The 25633-nt window shown below is 42.4% G+C and overlaps 2 protein-coding genes across 4 annotated transcripts in view; one reads left to right on the top strand and one right to left on the bottom strand.

The window, feature by feature from the left end:
• Window positions 1–5985, top strand: part of IGF2BP2 (insulin like growth factor 2 mRNA binding protein 2) — a 157376-nt gene extending 151391 nt beyond the window's left edge. For 2 of the 3 annotated variants that reach the window (XM_065875968.1, XM_065875966.1), the window contains 3 exons: window positions 3779–3910; window positions 4277–4390; window positions 5723–5815. In XM_065875968.1, coding sequence (XP_065732040.1) covers window positions 3779–3910; window positions 4277–4390; window positions 5723–5815 — 339 coding nt within the window. Of the gene's footprint in view, window positions 1–3778; window positions 3911–4276; window positions 4391–5722 lie in introns of all 3 variants that reach the window. The other variant, XM_065875967.1, reaches the window with a different exon arrangement.
• Window positions 5986–23925: 17940 nt separating this feature from the next.
• Window positions 23926–25633, bottom strand: part of SENP2 (SUMO specific peptidase 2) — a 39835-nt gene continuing 38127 nt past the window's right edge. The window contains exon 17 of the mRNA XM_065876296.1: window positions 23926–24699. Within this exon, the coding sequence (XP_065732368.1) occupies window positions 24637–24699 (63 nt within the window). The 3' untranslated portion in view covers window positions 23926–24636. The remainder of the gene's footprint in view (window positions 24700–25633) is intronic.

Here is a 25633-nt window from a genome sequence, read left to right as displayed (position 1 = left end):
TCCTCTAATTTATCCCTCCCCCCCATGTTTCCCCTTTGGTAACCATAAGTTTGTTTTCAAAGTCTGTGTCTGTTTCTGTTTTGTAAATAAGTTCATTTGTATCATTTAGATTCCACATATAAGTGATATGATATTCATCTTTCTCTGTCTGACTGACTTCAGTTAGTATGATAATCTCTAGGTCCATCCATGTTGCTGTAGTAGCATTATTTTATTCTTTTATATGGATGAGTAATACTCAATTGTGTGTGTGTGTGTGTATATATTTATCTTTTGGTTGGAGCATTTAATCCATTTACATTTAAGGTAATTATCAATATGTATGTTCTTATTGCCATTTTGCTAATTGTTTTGTATTTGTAGGTCTTTTTTCTTCCCTTCCTCTTTTTTTTTCTTGTGATTTGATGACTATCTTTAATGTTGTGTTTGGAATTGCTCTTTCTTTTGTGTGTGTGTGCTCCTGTTGTAGATTTTTGGTTTGTGGTTACAAGGTTTTGATGTAGCAGTGTGTGTGTGTGTGTGTGTGTGTGTGTGTGTGTGTGTGTGTGTATGTATGTATGTATGTATATGATTGTTTAAAGTTGCTGGTCTCTTCATTTCAAATGCATTTCCAATATCCTGCATTTGTACTCTCCTCAGGATTGCTGGTTTTGTTATCACATTTGTGTGTGGATGATTTCCTACCTTTACTGTATGTTTGCCTTTACCGGTGAGCTTTCCCATTCGTAATTTTCCTGTTTCTAGTTGTGGGCTTTTCTTTTCCACCTAGAGAAGTTCCTTTAGCATTTGTTGTAAAGCTGGCTTGGTGGTGCTGAATTCTCTTAGCTTGTGCTTGTCTGTAAAGCTTTTGATTTCTTCATTGAATCTGAACAAGAGCCTTGGTGGGTAAAGTATTCTTGGTTGTAGTTTTTTCCCCTTTTATCACTTTAAATATATGGTGCCACTCCCTTCTGGCCTGCAGAGTTTCTGCTGAAAAATCAGCTGATAACCTTCTGGGGATTCCCTTGTATGTTATTTGTTGCTTTTCTCTTGTTGCTTTTAATATTTTCCCTTTGTCTTTAATTTTTGTCAGTTTGATTAATATGTCTCAGCATGTTCCTCCTTGGGTTTATCCTGTATGGGATTCTCTGTGCTTCCTGGACTTTGGTGTTTCCTTTCCCATGTTAGGGAAGTTTTTGGCTATTATCTTTTCAAATATTTTCTAGGGCCATTTCTCTCTTCTCCTTCTGGAACCCCTGTAATGCAAATGTTGGAGCATTTAATGTTGCCCCAGAGGTCTCTTAAATTGTCCTCATTTCTTTTCTTTCATTTTTCTTTGTTCTGTTCTGTGGCAGTGATTTCAACCAGTCTGTCTCCCAGCTCATTTATGCTTCTGCCTCATCTGTTCTGCCTTTGATTCCTTCTAGTGTATTTTTCATTTCAGTTATTGTATTGTTCATCTGTTTGTTCTTTAAATCTTCTAGCTCTTTGTTAAATATTTCTTGTATCTTCTTGGTCTGATTCTTTCTCCAAGATCTTGGATTATCTTTACTATCATTATTCTGAATTCTTTTTTCAGGGAGATTGCCTATCTCTAATTCACTTAGTTGTTCTTCTGAGATTTTTATCTTGTTCCTTCGTCTGGAACATATTTCTCTGTCTCATTTTGTCTGACTTTCTGTGTTTGTGGTCTCTGTTCTGCAGGCTGCCAGATTGTAGTTCTTGCTTCTGTTGTCTGCCTTAACCCCTGGCTGAGGTTGGTCCAGGGGCTTGTGCAGGCTTCCTGGTGGGACGGACTTGTGCCTGCCCGTGGGAGGGTGGAGCTGGGTCTTGTCCCTCTGGTGGGCACAGCCGTGTCAAGGGGTGTGTCTAGAGGTGGCTGTGGGCTCAGGATGACTTTAGGCAGCTGTCAGTGGGTGGGTCTGTATTCCCACCTTGTTGGTTGTTTGGCCTGAGGCATGCAAGCACTGGAGCCTGCAGGCTGTTGGGTGGGGCCAGGTCTCAGTACCAAGATGGCGACCTCAGGGAGGAGGCATACTCACGCTGAGAAGTATTCCGTGGGGCCTCCGCCACCAGTGTCCTTGCCACTGCAGTGGGCCACAGCCAACCCCTGCCTCCCCAGGAGACCCTCCAAGACCCATAGGTAGGTCTGGCCCAGACTCCTGTGGAATCACTGCTTTGTCCTGGGTCCCAGTTCACATGAAACCTTGTGTGCACCCTCCAAGAATGGAGTCTCTGTTTCCTCTAGTCTCGCAGAGCTCTTGCACTCAAGCCCCACTGGCCTTCAAAGCCAAATGCTCTGGAGGCTCCTCCTCCAGATGCCAGACCCCCAGGCTGAGGAGCCTGGCATGGGGCTCAGAACTCTCACTCCTGTGGGAGAACCTCTACAATATAATTAGCTTCCAGTTTGTGGGTCACCCACCTGGTGGGTATGGGATTTGATTATATCATGAAAGCACCCCTCCTGCCATCTCATTGTGGCTTCTTCTTTGTCTTTGGATGTAGAATATCTTTTTTGATAGGTTCCAGTTTTTTTTGTCAATGGCTCTTCAGCAGTTAGTTGTGATTTTGGTGTTTTCGTGAGAGGTGGTGAGCTCAAGTCCTTCTATTCCACCATCTTGTCTCCCTTCCCCTGCATTGTTTTGTTATTGCCTTTTCACCCCTAGGAAAATTATAACTTGAGTTTTCTAAAAGTCAAAAACATTTATTTGTAAAAATATAATTTGTATTAAAAATATTTAAAATGTGAGAAAAAAATTAATACGTGTAAATGTTCAAGAACAATAATCCTTCAACTCATGAATGGATAAACAAAATGTGGTATATCCACATAATAGGATATCATTCAGCCATGGAAAGAGTGAGATTCTGATGCATGCTATATCATGGATGAACCTAGAAAACATTACACCAAGTGAAAGAAGGCAGACACAATAGACCACATAATATATATTCCATTTATGTGAAACATCCAGAAAAAGCAAATCCAGAGACAGAAGGGTAGTTTAGTGGTTGCCAGGGACTAGTGGAAGGGAGGAATTGGGACTATCTGCTAATAGGTACGGGTTTTTATTTGGGGGAATGGGATGAAAATGTTCTGGATAGCAGTGGTGGTTGCACAACCTAGTGAATATACTAAAAACCACTGGAGTGTACACTTTAAAATGCTGAATTTTAAGTTATGTAAGCTATATCTCAGTTTTTTTACAAGTTCTTTTAGGGACTTCCCCGGCGGTCCAGTTGTTAAGACTCTGCACTTCCACTGCAGGGTGCACGGGTTTGATCCCTGGTTGGGGAACTAAGATCCCACATGACATGCGGTGCAGCCAATAAATAAATATTTTTTTAAGTTCTTTTAAAAAGAACAAAAAGCTTTTGGCTACACTGGCTCTGGAGTTAAACATCAAAGAGCAAATCCCATCAACACCACCCTTGCCTCCATCCTTTAATAACCGGAGGCCTGAACGTATCGTGGTGGGAGGAAGTTAAGAATTCCCTGAACAAATTCATTCAACCAAACATTTATAGTTGCTCAGGATACAGAAATAAGACATGTAGTTCCACCCTGACCCTATGCACAGAAAGCTTCCTGTGCGATCCATGTGCAAACCTGAAGACAGGGGAGTGTCTGTGCATGTCTGCAAGGTGCACTCCTTGGGTGTGGCAGGCATGCACCCACTGGGTCTGAGCGAGCTGAGCAGACCCCGGGGAGCATGGGGCTGGGGCTGTACCGTTGCCTGGACTCACTGGTTCCTGTAGCAGTGCTGCTAAAGTAGGTTGACGTGTCTTGCTCTCTCAGGCCCAGGGGCGGATCTTTGGGAAACTGAAAGAAGAGAACTTCTTTAACCCCAAAGAGGAGGTGAAGCTGGAAGCCCACATCCGAGTGCCCTCCTCTACAGCCGGCCGTGTGATCGGCAAGGGTGGCAAAACCGTAAGTGTGCTCTGAGCTGGCTTCGTCTCCTGGCCTGACTTCCCTCAGACCCTCACTGACTCTTCAAGGACAAAAATGTAATTAGCATCATCCAGAGCTGAGGGCCCCAAATCCACAGTGCTGAGCCAGACACCGAAACACCAGGGTCCTGGGTCCAGGAACACTGCATCTAAGCTGTGTGCTGGGAAATGAAGACAGGGAGGCTGCCTCCTGCCCCTGTAAACCCACACACATAGCAGCAGGAAGACGATAAGGAGGAGTCCCGCCCAGAGTATACAGACATACCTTGCAGATATTCTGGGTCCCGGTTCCCGACCACTGCAGTGAAGCAAGTCACAGGAATTTTTTTGGTTTCTCCCTTCACAGGTGAATGAACTGCAGAACTTAACCAGTGCAGAAGTCATTGTGCCTCGTGACCAAACGCCAGATGAAAATGAGGAAGTGATTGTCCGAATTATCGGGCATTTCTTTGCCAGCCAGGTACCTGTGCTGTGAGGGTCCAGTCTCTCCTGCTAATCTCTTTGCAAGTCTCTAAGTTCTTGGTGACCTGTCCGGTGGCCCCAGGCCGTGCACACACCCCCCCACCATGACCCCCATGCACAGATGGAACAGGACAGGGGCGACTGTTCCTTGGCTCACCACTGCTCTCCCAGGCCTGCTGGAGGAGCCTGAGGAAGGGTATAGAGCTTTGGAGTCAAGCCAGCACAGTTCAAGCCTCTGAAATGCTGAACTGCGGGCTCTCCTGCTCCCTCATCCTCCCGCTCAGGCCTCAGTCACAGCCTTCCCTTGCTGGGAGCCATATACCAGGCAAGGGCCACCCTTGGGCCCCGAGGACCGGCTAGGTGCCAGAATTCCACTATTATGGGTTAAACGCTCATGTCAGGAGACCCTTGTTTCTTTTTCCTCTCCTCTGCTTCAACTGTGACAACCCCCATTAGGACTCAGGGCCCCACACAGCTGCTTCTCTTCCAGTCAGAAGGGCTAGTGACTCAGAATCACGTGACCTGGTTCTTTCTGATGCTTTTTTGTTGTTGGGGGAGGGGGTCGGGTTTGGGGATAGAGCAGTCCAGTCCCCGTCCCAAAGGAGCAGAGGCAGTCTAAGCCAACACTGCAGGTTTGTCTGAGCGTCAGCCTGCGCTCTCAGTGCCGTGCCTTTGCCAGGACCTGCCACGCTGCTGTGCCCTGCACCCCACCAGCACCCTTTGAGACCACGCCTGGGGCCCTCCCATCCCGGCTCTTCCAGTGTTCCGGGCGTGGGTCTCAATGGCTGGGCTCCTGTAGGCGTTCAGTCTGCAGGGTTCTCCCTGCAGTGGGAGCAGCAGGGTGGGTGAGGGGACAGGTTTGGGTTCATGTGTTATCTCCACTTATTCAGGGTAGAGTGTCTGGCCCGTTTCTCACTTTCTCCCCATCCCATTGTCCATCTTCCCTTGCCATACACCACTGTCTCTGCAGTAACTCTAGGAAGGCAGGGAGGCGGCGAAGCGTTGGACGTTGGAGCATGTGTTAGCTGGGAGGGAGGATGCCGTCTGACCTCTGCAGGTTCCCTAATCACTAATGCCCCGGTTCTGCTTCCTGGGGTCCCACGCTCTTACCCTCCACCCAGCAGCCTCGGCAGGGTGGGGGGTGGGGAACTCTGCCACTTTACTTCCAGGCAGAAAAGGCCTGGAGTCAGGGCCTCAGTAGGTAGATGACACTTTTCTGAGTTTACTGCCTCCTTCCCCCCAGTCCCAGCCCTGCTTCCCCACACCCCACTGCTTGTCCTCAGAACTGGGTTCCTTTTCTCCCCTGTCCCCCTCCTCTCCCTTGCTGCAGACTGCACAGCGCAAGATCAGGGAAATTGTACAACAGGTGAAGCAGCAGGAGCAGAAATATCCTCAGGGAGTTGCCTCACAACGCAGCAAGTGAGGCTCCCACAGGCACCAGCAAACAACGGATGAATGTAGCCCTTCCAACACCTGACAGAATGAGACCAAACACAGCCAGCCAGATCGGGAGCAAACCAAAGACCATCCTGAGGAATGAGAAGTCTGCGGAGGCGCCAGGGGCTCTGCAGAGGCCCTGAGACTCCGGGGGGCCAGGGAGGAGGCGGGAGGGCAGCCGTGCCGGGGCCCGGCCTCCCAGCTCCCCCAGGGCCTCTGCAGGCTTCCCAGCCATCCACTTCACCATCCACTCGGGTCTCTCCTAACCCCACCACGCTATCCCTTCTAGTTGAACTAACATAGGTGAATGCGTTCAAATCAAAGCAAAATTCATACCCTTTTCTTTTTGCGGAAAATTGTCTCTGTACATGTATGTACATATTAGAAGGGAAAGATGTTAAGATATGTGGCCTGTGGGTTACACAGGGTGCCTGCGGCGTTAATATATTTTAGAAATAATATATCAGATAACTCAACTAACTCCAATTTTTAATCAGTTATTCTTTTTTCTTTTTAAAGAGAAAGCAGGCTTTTCTAGACTTTAAAGAATAAAGTCGTGCTTTGGGAGTTCTAACGGTTTAGTAAGGAGCTTCAAGGCCACCCACACAAATTTCACCGGGAGGGAAATCTCGTCGAAAGGACACTCACAGCAGTTCTGGATCACCTGTGTATGTCAACAGAAGGGATACCGTCTCTCTGAAGAGGAAACTCTGTCTCTCTTCATCCCTGTCTAGCTCACACACCCATTTCTCTTTGCTTCACAGGTTTTAAACTGGTTTTTGCATACTGCTATATAATTCTCTGTCTCTCTCTGTTTATCTCTCCCCTACCCCCTCTCTCCTTCCCCATCCTCTCCATCCCCATTCTTGTTAATTCCCTCATCCCTCTGTCTCAATTCCCATATCTACGCACCCCCCAGGCAAAGCAGTGCTCTGAGTATCACATCACACAAAGGAACAAAAGCGAAACACACAAACCAGCCTCAACTTACACTTGGTTACTCAAAAGAACAAGAGTCAATGGTACTTGTCCTAGCATTTTGGAAGAGGAAAAACAGTAACCCATCAAACCAACCAACCAACCAAACAAAGAAAAATTCCACAAAGAAAGAATGTATTTTGTCTTTTTACATTTTGGTGTATAAGCCATCAATATTCAGCAAAATTATTTCTTTCTTTTAAAAAAAAATATGGAGGAACATAGCAATTTACACGAGGTCGTTGGCCCAGGGCGTTAAATTTACAGATTTTTTTAACGAGAAAAACACACAAAAAAAAAGCTACCTCAGGTGTTTTTTACCTCAGCACCTTGCTCTTGTGTTTCCCTTAGAGATTTTGTAAAACTGATAGTTGGAGCATTTTTTTATTTTTTTAATAAAAATGAGTTGGAAAAAAAATAAGATATCAGCTGCCAGCCTGGAGAAGGTAACAGTCCAAGTGTGCAACAGCCGTTCTGAATTGTCTTCCGCTAGCCAAGAACCTATATGGCCTTCTTTTGGACAAACCTTGAAAATGTTTATTTAAAAAAAAAAGTGACAAAGAAAAACAGAGAGAGAATATTGGAGATGTCCTGAATTTCAATAGGGTACGCGCCATTAGGGCTTTTTGCGCTAAAGGATGAACATGTACTGGTTTATGTGAACAAGCCATTTTACCACCAGACTGCAATGCCAGTTTCCTCTACTGCAAACAGTGTTCTGTGACAAAAACAAAAACAAACAAAAAGAAATATATCCAGCTAACAAGATCCTGGTGTCTTGGTCTCTTATTTTACTAAGTATCACCCATCCCAAAGTGTCAGCTGAATTCCACCTCTGAGGGGACTTCAGGGAAATGGGTGGCATATACCGTCAGGACTGGGAAGCTACACTGAGGAGGCTGGCTTCTCCAGGCAGGTCTTTGGGAGAGAAGCTAAACTAGGTCAGTGGTGCTCAGACTGTGCTCCTCAGACCAGCAGCACCAGCATCACCTGGGAACGTGTTAGATATGCAGGTTCTCAGGGTCCACCTTGGGACAGAAATTCTAAGGGTGGAGGGTGGGCCCCTGGGCAGTCTCCATCAGTGAGCCCTGGGTGATTCCGATGTACACTGAGGTTTGAGAACCACAGAACTAGAGGGCTGGATACTGCACAGTAACTAGGTAAGGCCATCCCCTATCTTAAGAAACTTTAAGCCTGGCCAGGGAAGGAGCTCGCTTTTATGTGGGGGGAAGGAAGCGGATAATATACCTAACAATTTAAGGGGAGAGGTACTTCCTTCACCCCTCCCCAGAAGCCCGACTGTAAGTATGTCAGGAGATGTGGTGAGGAGGCCTGGACATCCCTTCTATCCTGGTTAGGTTCCCTCCAAATTTGCCTCAAGACAATCTCATTTTCTCCAACATGGAGCTATGGAAAGGAAGAGGTTGCAAATTGGAAGAGGATTCCAGCATAGAGAACTTAAAAACATGAGGAAAAGGATCGACAGAATAGAAATTTGGAGGGGTTTCAGCAAAAGAGAGGAAATGATTAGCCCTAGACAGAAGTCATCCTGACAGGTAGCAAGGGTAGAAGAAAACACTGGACTTCTAAGGGAAGCAGGGGAAAATTGATAACCTGGCATCAGCTAGGATGTGAATGTCTCGGTGACTGAGTAGACAAGAGATAGGATGAGGACTTACGGAGTATGAAAGCATTTGGCCTAGTCCTATTCCTGCATCCCTGGGGAAGGACATGGGCAACAGGCATCCCCATGTGAACGATGATGAGGGAAGCCCACAACTGTAGAAATTCAGAGACCAGCCTAAATTGTACATGCATCCAAATCTTTCACTGTCTTAAAGCCTAATGGAAATATCTTTGACCTGCTACCACTAATGTCTAATACCACTGCTAGCAAATCTCCTGATGTTTACTGTCAGCTGTTGCCACCTTTTATTTCTTCTCTACATTCCCCTTAAGGTGCTGGTGAATTAAAATGGGACTTACCCCATATGCATGTTAATTTTCTATTCTAGCTCACATCAGCCACATAAGTCACCGTCTCTCTAGAAGCCATGAGTGCTCTTAATAGCTCTTGCTCTCACAGAAACAGCCAACATGAGGAGAAACCTCATGGAACAACTATATTCTAACTTGACCTCGATTCTCCTGTGTTCTCTTGTAAAAGCAGGGATCCAAGGTACTTGGTTTGTTCCCATTTTAAGAGCTAACCTAATCTCAGATGTGGCTGACAATAAACAGTGAAGAATATTCCCTTTTGCCTCCAGTAACCTCTAGTGATCAGGGCAAACTCTGAATGAAAAACCAAACTCAAACGGATCCCTGTATCAGTTTATCTGTAATTGGAACAATTCCTAATATGAAAGATTCCTGACTTCTGTGACTCCTGAATGTCCCTGATTCTCGATAGCTACAAAACTGCTTCCAGTCACCCTCACTGAACCTGGCAAAACCTTTTCTCTAAGTTCACAGAACAGCAGTACTGGGAAAGGATTTTCGAGGTCATTTGGTCCACTTTCCTAATGTGGAATAATGTCCTCTAAACTCTCTCCAAAGTCTGGCCACCATCACCCCCACCACCCCCGGCGAGGAGAAACGCGGCTCCTAAGGCAAGACAGTTCTGTCGTCACACAGTCCAGCCTCCTAGATCTTCCTTCCACTGATCTGAAATCTGCTCACCCTACAACCACCACACACTGAATCTGCTACATGTTACTTAGAACAACTCCCCTAATGTTTGAAGACAGTTGTCTAGTTCTCCCTTTACTCAGTTCCTCCAGTCATCCCTCATCGCTGGGACTTGCTTTCCCTCGGCTGTGAAAAATCATTGTGGTGGAATACACCTCCACCTCCTGCATCCGGCACCTTCAAAACCCCAGTAACTGGCTGTCAGCATGGGAGGCCTTGCTCAGCAAACAGAGCAAGGGGCTGTGAAGGGAATTTAACCAGGGCATAGCTCAGCTTTGCCCTAGGGCAGGCCTGAAGGCAGGGATGGGTGCCTCTTTCCCTGTACCAGATCTCTATCAGTCTCACTTTCTCATCAGGAGAATAAGAAACCCCAGGCCCAGACGTTTTCTCCCTGGTTGCCTGTACACTAGATAAATAACCTTGTGCATATCAAAGCCTCCTGGAGGCCTGTCTCCTCATCTGTAAAATAAAAGTTTGAACACAATAAAGTCTTTGATTCTAACTGATGTATAAGAAGGGACTTTCAAGTCAAAAATGGCTTCTGGTTAGCAGCCTTCAGTGTTCCTTGTTACAATTTCTCATTAAACATCAAGAAAGAGGACTTACTGGTGGTGCAGTGGTTAAGAATCTGCCTGCCAATACAGGGGACACGGGTTCGAGCCCTGGTCCGGGAAGATCCCACATGCCACAGAGTAACTAAGCCCGTGCGCCACAACTACTGAGTCTGCGCACCACAACTACTGAAGCCTGCACGCCTAGAGCCCGTGCTCCACAACAAGAGAAGCCACCGCAATGAGAAGCCTGCACACTGAAAACGAAGAGTAGCGCCCAGCTCACTGCAACTAGAGAAAGCCCACACACAGCAATGAAGACCCAATGCAACCAAAAACAAATTTATATATTAAAAAAAGGGAAAACATCATAGGGCTGGGCCAAGAAGGAGTAGGAAGACCGTGAGCTCACCTTCTCTCATGGGCACAGCAAAATTACAACCATTTACAGGGCAGCTATCAATGAGAAAACCCAGAAGACTAGCAGAAAAGATCTACAACTAAAGATATAAGGAACCAGAAAAAGATGGGTAGGAAGGGTGGAGTTGCAGTATTGTCAAGACCTACACCCCTGGGGGGGGTAACCTACAAATGGGAAGATAATTACAATTGCAGAGGTTCTCCCCAAGGAGCAAGTGGTCTGAGCCCCACATCAGGCTCCCCAACACAGGGGTGCACTACGAAGATGAGCCCCCAGAACATTTGGCTTTGAAGGCTAGTGGGGCTTACTTTTGGGAGATCCAGAGAGACGCTACTCTTAAAGGGTGCACACAAAATCTCACATGTTCTGGGACCCTGTGCAGAAGCAGTAATTTGAAAGGAGCCTAAGTCAGACCGACCTGCTGAACTTGGAAAGTCTCCTGGAGAGGCAGGAAGCAAGTAGAGCTCACCCTGGGGACAAAGACACTGACAGCGGCCATTTTTGAGAGTTCCTTCTACCGTGGGGACACTGGTGCTGGCAAGTGCCATTTTGGAATCCTCCCTCTAGCTTGTTAGCCTCGGGACCCAGCCCTACCCCCTCCCACCAGCCTGTAGGCCCAAGTACTGGGTCCCCTCAGGCCAAGCCATGTGGGGACACAGTCCCACCCATGAGCAGCCAGGCTGCCCTAAGACCCCCATAGCCCAGAGCCATCCCTGAAAACAGCTCTGTCCACCAGAGGACCCAGGACCTGAGACACTTAGTACACAGGCACTGCACTCAGGACTTCCAAGACCCTGCAGCCAGAGACCCTGGGAGCCAGCTCTGCCCACCAGTGGGCCAACACCGCAGGACCTCCTGGGCACTGACCCCACGCACCAGTGCACAGACAGCAGGAACAGAACCACCATGCCCCACAGCCTGCCTTGTCAGGACTCAGACAATACACCAGTAGGACAGCACCACCCTCAGGAGCCCCAAGCTCCAGCTCTTTCCATCAGCAGGCCAACATCTCCTTTGGGACACCTTGGGCACCTCAGCCAGAGGCCTGTGGATCCAGCCCCACCCACCAGTGAGCTGGCAATGGCTCTGGGAGCCCCTGGGCTCTGGCCCCATGCATCAGCAGGCCAATACCACCTCTGAAATACCATGCACTATTCAACCAGCCACCCTGGGATCCAGCCCCACACACCAGTGGGGCCAGCACCAGCTCTGAGACACCCTAGAACCTACAGTGAGCCATTTCAGGAACTGGCCCCAACCACCAGCAGGCCAACACTATATCCAGGAATGCTAGTTCGCAACCACCCACCCCAGAACCCAGTTCTGCCCAAAAGTGAGCCACCACTAGCCCCAGGGCCCTCCAGGCTTCTGTAGCCAGCCACATGACCTGGCCCTGCCAAACAGTGGCTGGCAGCCTCCACACAAGGCAGACCCTGGCAACCAACCAGACCAGGGGTCAGCCACTCCTACCAGACAGCCCACAATAACCAGCCCTCTATAATAAAAGGGCCCACACAGCCCACATAGGTTAGGAGCACATCTAGAGCATATAGTACTGGTGACCAGAGGAGAGTACACTTCTGGGATGCATAGGATGTCCTCTACAAAAGGCCACTTCTCCAAGGTCAGGAAACATAACCAACCTACCAGACACATAGAAATAAAAACAAATTCAGAAAAGTTAGGTGACACAGGAACATGTTATAAAAGAAGGAACAGGATAAAACCCCAAGAAGAACTAAATGAAGTGGAGGTAGGCAACCTATCAGATAAAGAGTTAAAATTTTTACAATCATAAAGATGATCAAAGAACTCAGGAGAAGAATAGATGAACAGAGTGAGAAGTTAGAAATTGCTGGGAATTCCCTGGCGGTCCAGTAGTTAGGCCCTGGTTCAATCCGTGGTCAGGGAACTAAGATCCTGCAAGCTATGTGGCATGGCCGAAAAAAAAAAATTAGAAGTTTTAAAGACTTAGAAAATATAAAGAAGAACCAATCAGAGATGGAGAATACAATAACAAATGACTGAAATGAAAAACACACTAGAAGGAATCAACAGATTAAATGATACAGAGAAATGGATCAATAAGCTGGAAGGCAGAGTAGTGGAAATCACTGATGCTGAACAGAAAATAGAAAAAGAATAAAAGGAAATGAAGTCAGCTTACAAGGCCTCTGAGACAATATCAAAATGTTATAGGTGGCACCTCCCTGGTGGCACAGTGGTTAAGAATCCACCTGCTGATGCAAGGGACACAGGTTCAAGCCCTGGTCCAGGAAGATCCCACATGCCATGGAGCAACTAAGCCCATGTGCCACAACTACTGAGCCTGCACTCTAGAGCCCACAAGCCACAACTACTGAGCCTGTGTGCAACAACTACCGAGCCTGTGTGCGACAACTACCAAAGTCCGCACGCCTAGAGCCCGTGCTCCACAACAAGAGAAGCCACTGCAATGAGAAGAAGCCTGTGCACCGCAACGAAGAGTAGCCCCGCTTGCTGCAACTAGAGAGCCCAAGTGCAGCAACAAAGACCTAACACAGCCAAAATTTTTTTAAGTAAGTAAAATAAATTTATTTTAAAAAAAAAAAAGTTATAGGTGCCCCAAAAGGAGAAGAGAGAAAGGGGCAGAAAACATATTTGACAACACAATAGCTGAAAACTCCCCAAACCTGGGAAAGGAAACAGACATCCATGCCCAGGAACTACAGAGAGTCCCAAACAGGATCAACCCAAAGAGGACCACACCAAGACACACTGTAATTAAAATGCCAAAAATTAAAGATAAAGAGAGAATATTAAAAGCAGCAAGTGAAAAGCAATGAGTTACATGCAAGGGAACTCCCCATATGGCTGACTTTTCAGCAGAAACTCTGCAGGCCAGAAGGGAGTGTCATGATATATTTAAAGTAATGAAAGAGAAAAACCTACAACCAAAACTACCCAGCAAGGCTTTCGTTCAGATTTGATGGAGAGATCAAAAGTTTTACAGACAAGCAAAAGCTAAAAGACTTCAGCACCACCAGATCAACTTTACAAGAAATGTGAAAGGGACTCTCTACATGAAAAAGAAAAGACCATTAGAAACATGAAAATTATGAAAGGAAGAAAAGCACACTGGTAAAGACAAATATACAGTAATGATAGTAAACCAACCATGTAAAAAGCTAGTAGGAAGGTTAAAAGACAAAAGTAATAAAATCATCTGTATCCACAGTAAGAAAGGGATACACAAAACAAAAAAATGTAAAATATGATGCCCAAAACAGTAATCACTAGGTGAGGGGAGTAAACATGCAGGGTTGTTAAAATGCATTTGAAGTTAAGAGATCAGCAACTTAAAATAATCACACATATATAGATGGTTATATATAAATCTCATGGTAACTACAAATGAAAAATCTGTAATAGGTAAACAAACCCAAAAGAGAAAGAAATCCAAACATAATACTAAAGATAGGGGTTTCCCTGGCAAGGTTAAGGCTCCATGCTTCCAATGCAGGGGATGCAGGTTCGATCCCTGGTCGGGGAACTAAGATCCCACATGCCATGGGGTGTGGCAAAAAACAAAAAAACCCTCCAAAAAACTAAAGATAGTCATCACATCACAAGGGGGGAAGAGAGCAAAAGAAGAAAGGAACAAAAGTGAACTACAAAAACAACCCCAAAACAATTAACAAAATGGCAATAAGTATATACTTATCAATAATCACCTTAAATGTAAATGGACTAAATGCTCCAACCAAAAGACACAGTGTGGCTGAACAGATACAAAAATAAGACCCATATATATGTTGCCTATAAGAGACTCACTTCAGATCTAGAGGCACATACAGACTGAAAGTAAGGGGATAAAAAAAAAGATATTCCATGCAAATGGAAATCAAAAGAAAGTCAGGGTAGCAATACTTATACCAGACAAAACAGACTGTAAAACAAAGACTGTAACGATAGACAAAGAAAGACACTACATAATGATCAAGGGATCAATCTAAGAAGAAGATATAACAATTGTAAATATATGCACCCAACATAGGAGGAGTTAAATACGTAAAGCAAATATTAACGGGTACAAAGGGAGAAACTTACAGTAACAACAGTAGGAGACTTTAACACCCCATTTACATCAATGGACAGATCATCCAAACAGAAAATTGGTCTTAAATGACATGTTAGACCAAATGGATTTAATAGATATATATAGAACATTCTATCCAAAAGCAGCAGAATACACATTCTTTTCAAGTGCAACATGGAACATTCCCCAGGACAGATCACCTGCTAGGCCACAAAACAAGCCTCAGTAACCATATCAGGCATTTTTTCCAACACAACATTAAGAAACTAGAAATTAAATACAAGGAAAAAACTGCAAAAAAACCCACAACACATGGAGACTAAACAATACACTACTAAACAACCAACAGATCACTGAAGAAATCTAAGAAATCAGAAAATACCTGGAGACAAATTAAAATGAAAACACAACGCTCCAAAATCAATAGGACACAGCAAGAGCAGTTCTAAGAAAGAAGTTTATAGTGATACAAACCTACCTCAGGAAACAAGAAAACTAATAAACAACCTAACCTTATACCTAAAGGAACCAGAAAAAGAACAAAGAAAACACAAAGTTAACAGAAGGAAAGAAATCATAAAGGTCAGAGCAGAAATAAATGAAAGAGACCAAAACAAACACCACCAACAAAAAAAACATTAAAAAAAACCAGTGAAACTAAGAGCTGGTTCTCTGAAAAGGTAAAATTGACAAGCCTTAGCCAGACACATCAAGAAAAAAGAGGGCCCAAATCAATAAAATCAGAAATAAAAAAGGAGTTACAACTAACACCACAGAAATACAAAGTACTGCAAACAACTATATACCAATAAAACAAAAAGCCTAGAAGAAATGGATAATTCCTAGAAATGTACACTCTCCCAAGACTGAACCAGGAAGAAGTAGAAAATATGAAGAAACCAATTACCAGTAATGAAGTTGAATCAGTAATTTTAAAACCCCCAACAAACAAAACTACAGGACCAGAGGGCTTCACAGGTGAATTCTACCAAACACTTAAAGAAGCATTAACACCTATCCTTCTGAAACTATTCCAAAAAACTTCACAGAAAAGAACGCTTCCAAATTCATTCTACAAGCCCAGCATCACCATGATACCGAAACCAGATAAAGATATCACAAAAAAGAGAAAATTACAGGCAGATATAACTGATGAACATAGATGCAATAATCCTCAACAAAATATTAGCAAACTAATCCAACAATTCATTAAAAGGATCATACAACATGATTAAGTGGGATTTATCCCAGGGATGCAAGTTCAATATCTGCAAATCAATCAAAATGTGATACACTATATGAACAAACTGAAGAATAAAAGTCATATGATCATCTCAATAGATGCAGGAAAAGCTTTTGACAAAATTCAACATCCATTTACGATAAGAAAAACTCTCCAGTAAGTGGGTATAGAGGGAACATACCTCAACATAATAAAGGCCATATATGACAAACCTACAGCTAACATCATACTCAACAGTGAAAAGCTGAAAGCATTTCCTCTAAGATCAAGAACAAGACAGGGATGTCCACTCTCATCACTTTTATTCAATATAATATTGGAAGTTTTAGCCACAGCAATCAGACAAGAAAAAGAAATAAAGGAATCCAAACTGGAAAGGAAGAAATAAAACTGTCACTGTTTGCAAGATGACATGCCACTATACATGGAAAATCCTAAAGATGCCACTAAAAAACTACTAGAGCTCATCAATGAATTCAGTAAAGTTGCAGAATATAAAATTAATATACAGAAATCGGATGCATTTGTATACACTAACAATGAACTATCAGAAACAAATTAAGAAAACAATTCCATTTACCATCACATTTTATTCCTAGAATAAAATACTAGGTAAAAGAGGTAAAAGACCTGTACTCAGAGAACTTAAAACACTGATGAAAGAAATCAAAGATGACACAAACAGATGGAGAGATATACCATGTTCTTGAATTGGAAGAATCAATATTGTTAAAATGACTATACTACCCAAGGCAATCTTCAGAATCAATGCAGTCCCTATCAAAATACCCACAGCACTGTTCACAGAACAAGCAAATAATTTTAAATTTATATGGAAACCCCAAAAAGGCAAAACAATCTTGAGAAAGAAGAACAGAGCTGGAGGTAACTTGCTCCCTGACTTCAGACTATACACAAAGCTACGGTAATCAAAGCAGTATGGTACTGGCACAAAACCAGCACATAGACAAGTGGAACAGAAAAGAGAGCCCAGAAATAAACCCACACACCTATGGTCAATTAATCTACAACAAAGGAGGCAAGAGTATACAATGGAGAAAAGACAATCTCTTCAATAAATGGTGCTGGGAAAACTGGACAGCTAAATGTAAAAGAACGAAATTAGAACATTTTCTCACACCATATATAAAAATAAACTCAAAATTGATTGAAGACCTAAATGTAAGACTGGAAACCATAAAACTCCCAAAAGAAAACATAGGCAGAACACTCTTTGACATAAATCAGAGCAGTGTTATTTTGGATCTGCCTCCTAAGGCAAAGGAAACAAAAGCAAAAATAAACAAATAGAACCTAATTAAACTTAAAAGCTTTTGCACAGCAAAGAAAACCATCAACAAAACAAAAAAGACACTCTACATAATGGGAGAATATATTTGCTAATGATATGACTGATAAGAGGCTAATATCCAAAATACATAAACAGCTCAAACAACTCACATCAAAAAAACAGATAAGCTGATTAAAAAATGGGCAGAAGACCTGAATAGACACTTCTGCAAAGAAGACATACAGATGGCCAATGGGCACATGAAAAGCTCAACATCAGAGAAATGTGAATCAGAACCATAAATGAGATATCACCTCACACCTGTCAGAATGGCTATCATCAAAAAGAACACAAATAACAAATGTTGGTGAGGATGTGGAGAAAAGGGAACCCTCATACTCTATTGCCACGAATGTAAACTGGTGCAACCACTGTGGAAAACAGTATGGAGGTTCCTAAAAGAACTAAAAATAGAACTGCCATATGACCCAGGAACTCCACTCTGGAATAAAAGAGAACACTAATTCAAAAAGATACATACACCACAATGTTCACGGCACTATTTACAATAGCCAAGACATGGAAGCAACCTAAGTCCGTCAACAGATATAGGGATAAAGAAGATGTGACAGACACACACACACACACACACACACACACACACACACACACACAGAGGAATATTACTCAGCCATTTAAAAAAAGAATGAAATTTTGCCGTTTGCAACAACACGGATGGACCTGGAGGGTATCATGCTTAGTGAAGTAAGTCAGAGAAAGACAAATACTCCATGTTATCACTCATATGTGGAATCTAAAAAATAAAACAAATGAATATAACAGATACAGACTGAGATATAAAGAACAAACCAGTGGGGAGAGGGAAGAGGGGGAGAGGGACAAGATAGGGGTAGGGGATTAAGACTTACAAATTACTATGTATAAAATAAATAAGCTACAAGGATATATTGTACAGCACAGGGAATAGCCAATATTTTATATAATAATTTTAAATGGAGTATAATCTATAAAAATTTTAAATCACTGTGTCATACACTTGAAACTAATATAATATTGTAAATCAACTATATTTCAATAAAATAAATTTTTAAAAGTCATATTTTTTCCTAGTTGCAGTACATTTCAGGGTAACCAAATTAGTTGATAAGAAGTTTTTCTCTTATAGAAGAATTCAAGGTAATTAACATAGAGAAATGACAGAATTAGAAAATCACCATTTTGTACCTCTTAATAATGGATCATCAATTAAATTTAAAACCAAGAAGAGAAAGATGAATAGGAACTCTTGACAGCCTGAATTACAGATCAATCTTAGCACCAGTAAGTGGAACAAGTAGACATTATGCGTCATGTGATACAACACAGTATGACCACTAATGAAGTATCCTTGCCTAATAAATTCAACCTGAATCTGATCAAGCCTCTAGATCAAGCTTACCAGTTTACATGAAATACAAGGGACAGAGGAAGTAGTTAAAAACCACCAAGGAGTTGTAAGCCAAATTCAGAAGTGGGATTTTCCGCAGGAACACCCGGTTTCTCTAGTAAATAATAGTACAAGAAAGGAGACAACTGTTGAATAAAAGAGACTCAAGAGATATAATAACCAATGGCAACGTGTACATTTTACTGGATCCCATATTACTGTTCTGAGACTGCTGTAACTACCACAGATTTGATGGACTTAAACAGTAGAAATTTATTCTCTCACAGTTTTGGAGCCAGAAGCCTGAACTCAAGGTGTCATCGGGGCCAGGTTCCCTCGGAAGGCTCTTCCAGCTCTGGTGGCTCCAGGCTTCCTTGGCTTGTGGTAGCATCACTCCAGTCTTGCTTCTGTAGTCTCATTGCCTCTTCCTTTTTTTTTTTTTTAAACTCCAAACACAAATTTATAAATTAGAAAGCAACAGGGCTTCCCTGGTGGTGCAGTGGTTAAGAGTCCACCTGCCGATGCAGGGAACACGGGTTCGTGCCCCGGTCTGGGAAGATCCCACATGCCGCGGAGCGGCTAGGCCCATGAGCCATGGCCGCTGAGCCTGCGCGTCCAGAGCCTGTGCTCCGCAACAGGAGAGGCCATAACAGTGAGAGGCCCACGTACCGCAAAAAAAAAAAAAAAAAATTAGAAAGCAACAGAGCCTGTCCAGCCAATCATTAACACTTGGGTGTCTTTTTCCAGATTTTGTTTATACCTAAAACTGGGTATAAAAATAAACACTACCTAGGCCCATCTCAACGCCTCCACCTTATCCATCTCAAGTCTGCTTCTTTCTTATATGGCATGTGACTGCATTTACGGCTGACGCAGACAATCCAGGATAAATTCCTTTTCTCAAGATCTTTAATCACATCTTTTGCCAAAGAAAGTAATACAGGTTCCAAGGATAAGGATGCGGACATATGTTTTGGGGGGCCACCATTCAACCCACTATATATCCTGATTAGAAGAATGTAATAAAACGTTTTAATCATCAGGGAAACTTGAATGTGAACTATCAGATGGTACTGGCAAATTCTTACTAATTTTGTTATGTGTAAAAATGACAAAGGCTTTTTTTTTAAGTTATTATACGTTAGGGAGACATTCTTAAGTATTTAGGTAGAAAGACATGTCTGGATTTTGCTTTAATATACTCCAGACTCTCCCCCTCCCATGAAAAAAAGGTGAATCAAGATTAGCCACATTTTAGTATAACTGCTGAAAGGTGGTGATGATTGTTTATGTCTTAAAATTTCCATAATAAAAAGTTTTTTGTAAAGTAGTTAAATAAAGATAAAATTATCCACTAAAATGAGACATTAAGTCCTTCAGAATGAACTTATCCAGAAGACCTACACATGAAAAATATTATAAAACTTAAATCAATAGAGGTAGAAGTCATCAGCCTGTGCCAGTCAAAATACTAATGGGTGGATTTTTATCTCTGATTTTTTAAAAAATACATGTCACTCTAATTTAGAAATTTTAATTCTAAGAACTTCTCCTAAGAGAATAACTGAAAACACTGCAAGACAGTATGTCTAACAATACTGATTAAATAAATTATGTTATAACCATATGCTGGAACACTACACGGCAATTAAGATGTCAATATTTATTGCCATGAAAATATGTTCAACATAAATTAAGTGGAAAGGGGGTTATATAGTCACATAGTGTGATTCCATATTTGTTAATAACAAAAATATATATATACTTGCACAAGCGTGCACAACACACACACTTATTAATACACACGTGACAGGGTATATACCAAAGGCTAGGATATATACCAGAATGTTAATGTTAAGAGTTATTAACTCTGGGTGGTGAGTTTACAGAACTCTTATTCTTTAACTTCTATCAGTATTTTATTTTTCTACTATGAACATCTATTACTGATACAATTAAAGAAAAATATAAGTGGCACCACAGACCATGATCACCACATGCCCTTAAGGAGGCAGTGTGTGTGCTTGGCGGGGGGGCTGAGATGGGGAGAGGGGATACTTCCCCAATGTATATTTGAAGCATATGCTTCCAAGAGCTCTATGTTGCTTCTCCTGGCACGTGCCAAACTGTATTTCACAAAACAGTTCCACAGGTGTCAACACAGAGGGCTCAACGTCCAAGTTTTTAGACACACTAGGTTAAGACATTAATTTATTACATTTGCCATGCATCCCCAGGAGGAAAAGACATGGTACACACATTCACTGGGCCATAGAACCCTTTGTTTTACATCCTACGTAGAAGTAACAGGACTTCTACTGAACATATTTCATGAAATTCCACTGTAAAAACCTGAAGAACAAGGATTGTTTAACCACGTATTTCCATTGAGGGTCTGAAAACTTCTGGCCCGTTTTCCTAGATTTAGATTGATTCATTTCAAAACCCCACATTTGTTGTATTTTTGTGGTCTCAAGCATTATAGTTTTGAACATAATTTGCATTTTGCTGTCAGTTCATTTAGAGCAGTGTTTTTCAAACTGGATTTCTATCCATTAGTGGGTTGAGAAATCAATGTGGTGGTCACAACTCACCTTAAAAAAATTTTTGTTTAAAGAAAACTATCAGTGTAGTAAGGATAAGTAATATTTTTTGTAAAACTTTTGTGTCCATATATAATCACATAATATATGCATGTGTGTATTGGTCACAATACATTTATTACTATGAGTTGCAATCAAAAATATTTGAAAGCCACTGAATTAAAGAGATGAATTTATTGATAAATAGATAAAATCAACACCTATTTCAAACACTCAAACCCTTCCTTGTATATATTAAATTAAAAAAAAAAAAAATCACCAAAGCAATACAGACACCTAGATCCCCAACTTACAAACAATTACCAAAAATCTGTTTGAATATGGGTACCTAGAGCTTCTCTTAAAGAAACTATCATAAAGAGATTAGGTTCCCAATTAGTTCACGAAAGCCAATTTTTTAAAAAAAATTTTATTTATTTTTTTGGCTGTGCTGCTCGGCTTGTGGGATCTTAGTTCCCCAGCCAGGGATTGAACCCATGCCCTCGGCAGTGAAAGCACAGAGTCCTAACCACTGGACCACAAGGGAATTCCCTCACAAAAGCCAATTTAAACTGTGTAGCTTAACTATAGTACTAAGGTTGTTACAAACTTAAATTTCTCCACTGTATTTATTTATTTGTATCTGAAGTTCAATATATCTTCAAGGACACATTCTCCCTGCACCCACACCTTGGTCCCAGCACCAAGCAACGCCTCACAGTGCAGGCAAACATCCACCATTCAACATGGCATTCCCCAAGCTGTGCTTAGGAGGAAAAGATCAGAAGTTCTAACACCCTTAGGTAACTGAGGTAGAAAAAGGGGCTCTCCAGACATCTTCCATATGCCCCAAGTCTGTTTCCCTCCCACCGTCCTCCTGGCTCAAAGGTCAAAAATGAGAAAGACATTTGCTCACCAACAGTTGTGGGGTTTTTTTCTTCTTCTTCATCAATCTTTAGGAGAGACTGCCTACTAAAAAAAGAACAATGGTTCACTCCACCTTTTTTTCAGACCCCCAAACTACTGCAATAGAGATAGATATCTTTCTCACTGGCTTTAATGTTAATAATTTGCTACTGATAATTAGCAAATTATCAGTAGCTGGCGGCTTTTCTCATAAACTGTTTAGGTATTAAAATTCTATTACCAACAAGTATCTGTACAGAGAAATGCCAGTGCCTACAGAAGCATGGCTGTGTTATCTCCTATTAAATTCAGAAACTCAGGGTTAAGTAGAATGGCATTCTCCAACTTGACTCTCTTTTCTCATCAATTCATTATGTCCTAGAAGATTATTAAGAGCTATCCTGAAGAATCACATTAGTGGAAAGCTCAGTGAATGCTGCTCTAAGAAGCCCCTCCAAATACTTGTAATACAAATACATTAACCCCCAGCATCACTCATTTGGGCTGCCATTCCTAAAAGGATTTACCCCACATGGAACAAATCTTAACCAAGGTTCTAAATTCTCAGGTGAAACCTACTAGTGCCAAGTGGGAACCAGGCATTCAGTGCACTACTGACCCAGTAAATCTCTGGCCTTTCTTGGCTGTGCCTGCTGCCTGAACCCAGTACTCACTGGCACAGCTCCAGAAGCCTCAAGAAAGGAACGGAGGCTGCAGGCAGGGTTCTCTGTACAGCCTAAGCTTGAGGGAGACTCAGCCCAACTGGCTCACTCTTTTTTTTTTGGCTCACTCTTTAATCATCACCTAAGCACACGTCCTCTGGTTTGACCGTCAAGTAGGCCCAGCAGTTTCAATCCTCACCAGAGGCCCCAGGTCTTATACCAAGACTTTTACACATCTCAGGGAAAACTGCCTGCAAGAGTATGCCTCTGTAGGGCTTCCCTGGTGGTGCAGTGGTTAAGAATCCGCCTGCCAATGCAGGGGACAAGGGTTCGAGCCCTGGTCCGGCAAAATCCCACATGCCGTGGAGCAACTAAGCCCGTGCGCCACAACTACTGAGCCTGCGCTCTAGAGCCTGCGCGAGCCACAACTACTAAGCCCATGTGCCACAATTACTGAAGCCTGCACGCCTAGAGCCCACGCACTGCAAGAACAGCCCCCGCTCACCGCAACAAAGCCCACACACAGCAACGAAGACCCAATGCAGCTAAAATTAAATAAATTTAAAAAAAAAAAGAGTATGCCTCTGCGACCAGAAGCCAGGGCCTCCAGATGGCAGACATGTTGATTCATAGCTAACAGATGCCCAGTTTTTCTGGTTTGACCTCTTACTTTTGTGAACGAGGAGAAGTGTGGGAGGTTTAAGTAGGGAAAGGGTTAGAAATCAGCATATACTTTTCAGGTTCTGCCAGACAACCTTTTATTACATCAGAAAAGCAACACTAGGCACTAGATCTTGCAAAATATGTTCTGACCAACTCTAAACTTTCTGAAATTAAATATGCATAACCACTGTAAGGTTTTTAATGAACAAAACAGTTAAATACAAACTTTCATAGGCAAAATAGACTACTGTATAACTGGCAACCTCAGAGCCAAGTACTGAATTTTCTTGCACAGGTTTCAGTGGCGGTGGAATGGGGATATGTAAATACTAATGAGTACAAAACTTAATTTTGGCTTTATATATAGAAAAAAAAACTTTGAGGAAAATAGCTTTAAACTGAATAGTATCTTTTGAAATAAACAGCTCAGGCCAGCCCTTACATATCTGAGGCTTATACTCAACCAGATCTGGGATGAAAATGAAGATTTAGGGTTTACAGTGACTTCAAATCCAGTTTTAAGAGTAGCTAAGTCACCTCATTTCCAGAAAGGGAAGTCTCTTTAGGATGACCATGACACTCTTCTGAAGACACTTGGATAGCCAGAGTTCCTTGGCCACAGTTCCACTTTTCCACGACACTGTGCCAATGCTGTAGTGTGGAACTTCCTCTGAAAGGCAACCAGAGCCCTACACCACAGCGCTTCTCCTGGCATTTTCAAGCCTCAAAAGAAAGAAGACCTCCTGCTTCAAGTTGGCAGTTACTGCTCCAGCTAGAGAAGTTAATTAACCCTTCCGCCCCCCACTGATTTCCCTCCTGATCTTCAGCAGGGGCAGCTTAACATTCCTTTCAGAAATAAATAGTTCAAATGAGAAATTCAGAGTTAACTTCAAAAGAGCAGCAGAAAACAGCCACTGCCCATTATGTTTGCAAATGAGTGAGTGAATGAATACACATGAACACACAGAAAAATCATAGAATAAATCCTGCATTTCCCACATTCACAGGGAAAAAAAAAAATCTTAAAAAAAGTATTAATTAGTGTTTGTTCTTGTGTGGGTTGATAGTCCAGGGCTCTGAGCAGGCATGGCCTTATAAACAGGGTTGCAAGCAGCCCTCCACACACCAAGTCAGGACTAGGGTGCAGAGAGGGGCCTTCATGCACTTCTAACAGCTCGGTACCTGTGAGAGAACAGAGGTGATGCAGGGACTTTTTAACCCACAATGCATGAGGTATATGGAAACGTCCATCTGTGAAAGAACCACCAGCAGCAGGAGGGACTGCGGCAGGGCGTTCTCACAGCAACTGCTGATGAAGGATTTCCCACACCATCTTCTTCCGGAACAGAGGCATCTGGTGCTGCAGAGAATCCACAAGTAACACATACATCACACATGAAAGTGCCCAGTGTCAACAACCTTTAGTTGTAGCGTGTAAATAAAGTAGGATGTCAATGTCCTTTGTGTAAGCCTTGACTTTTCCACATCATGGTACAGACTTACAAAGCCATAAAAAAAGGAGGTTATTTGTATTATTATATGTATCATAAGCATTTTTACGTGTTAAGGAAAATCAAAGCAGGATGCAGAATTATACAATAGAGTCCAACAACAACTTCATAACAAAAACGTGTACCAAAAAGGAAAATAGCTAAGTGGCGGCACAAAAAGTAACTTTTCTACTTACCTGTATTTCAAAACATTCTAAAATTAACATATTCTGCTCTCTTATGAGAAAAACATGAAGTCTGTTTAAATAAAGAAAAAAACAAACCTGCAAATTACTCTGTGCTATACCAAATGTTGTCCATGGCCAATTCTGTTCAAATAGCAACATCCCCCCTTCAAATCTCATGTGATTAGGTTCAGAGAATAAATAAATCCTTCTTTAGAAGCATCAAAGAATTAGAGGCTTTTCTTAATATATTATTCTGCTTTAACTGATAATCACTACATGGTCCAATTTTCAAAGCAACAACATGCAAGACAAATCCAAAATCACCTGTAACTCTTTTTGATGAAATCAGACACCCTTGAGGAACTCCTGGAGTTTCCTTATAAATAGTTGGATATACCATTTTACTATACACTAGTGTGAAGAGGCCTAAAAAGTCTTAACACATGGATTCATAAATTATTTTAAATAGCTCAAAACTTGTAGTAAAAAACTACATATTTATTCTTAGTAAAACTGCTGAAGCTAACCAATTTTATTAATTCAGCATGGGAGCCCTAGTTAGTTCACGTTGTTCAAAAGCTTAGAATGGGGTTATTATAAGTCCTACTATTCAATA

Source organism: Phocoena phocoena, chromosome 4 (assembly GCF_963924675.1).
Source record: "Phocoena phocoena chromosome 4, mPhoPho1.1, whole genome shotgun sequence".
Lineage (NCBI taxonomy): Eukaryota > Metazoa > Chordata > Mammalia > Artiodactyla > Phocoenidae > Phocoena > Phocoena phocoena.
This window is presented reverse-complemented; position numbering and strand designations above follow the sequence as displayed.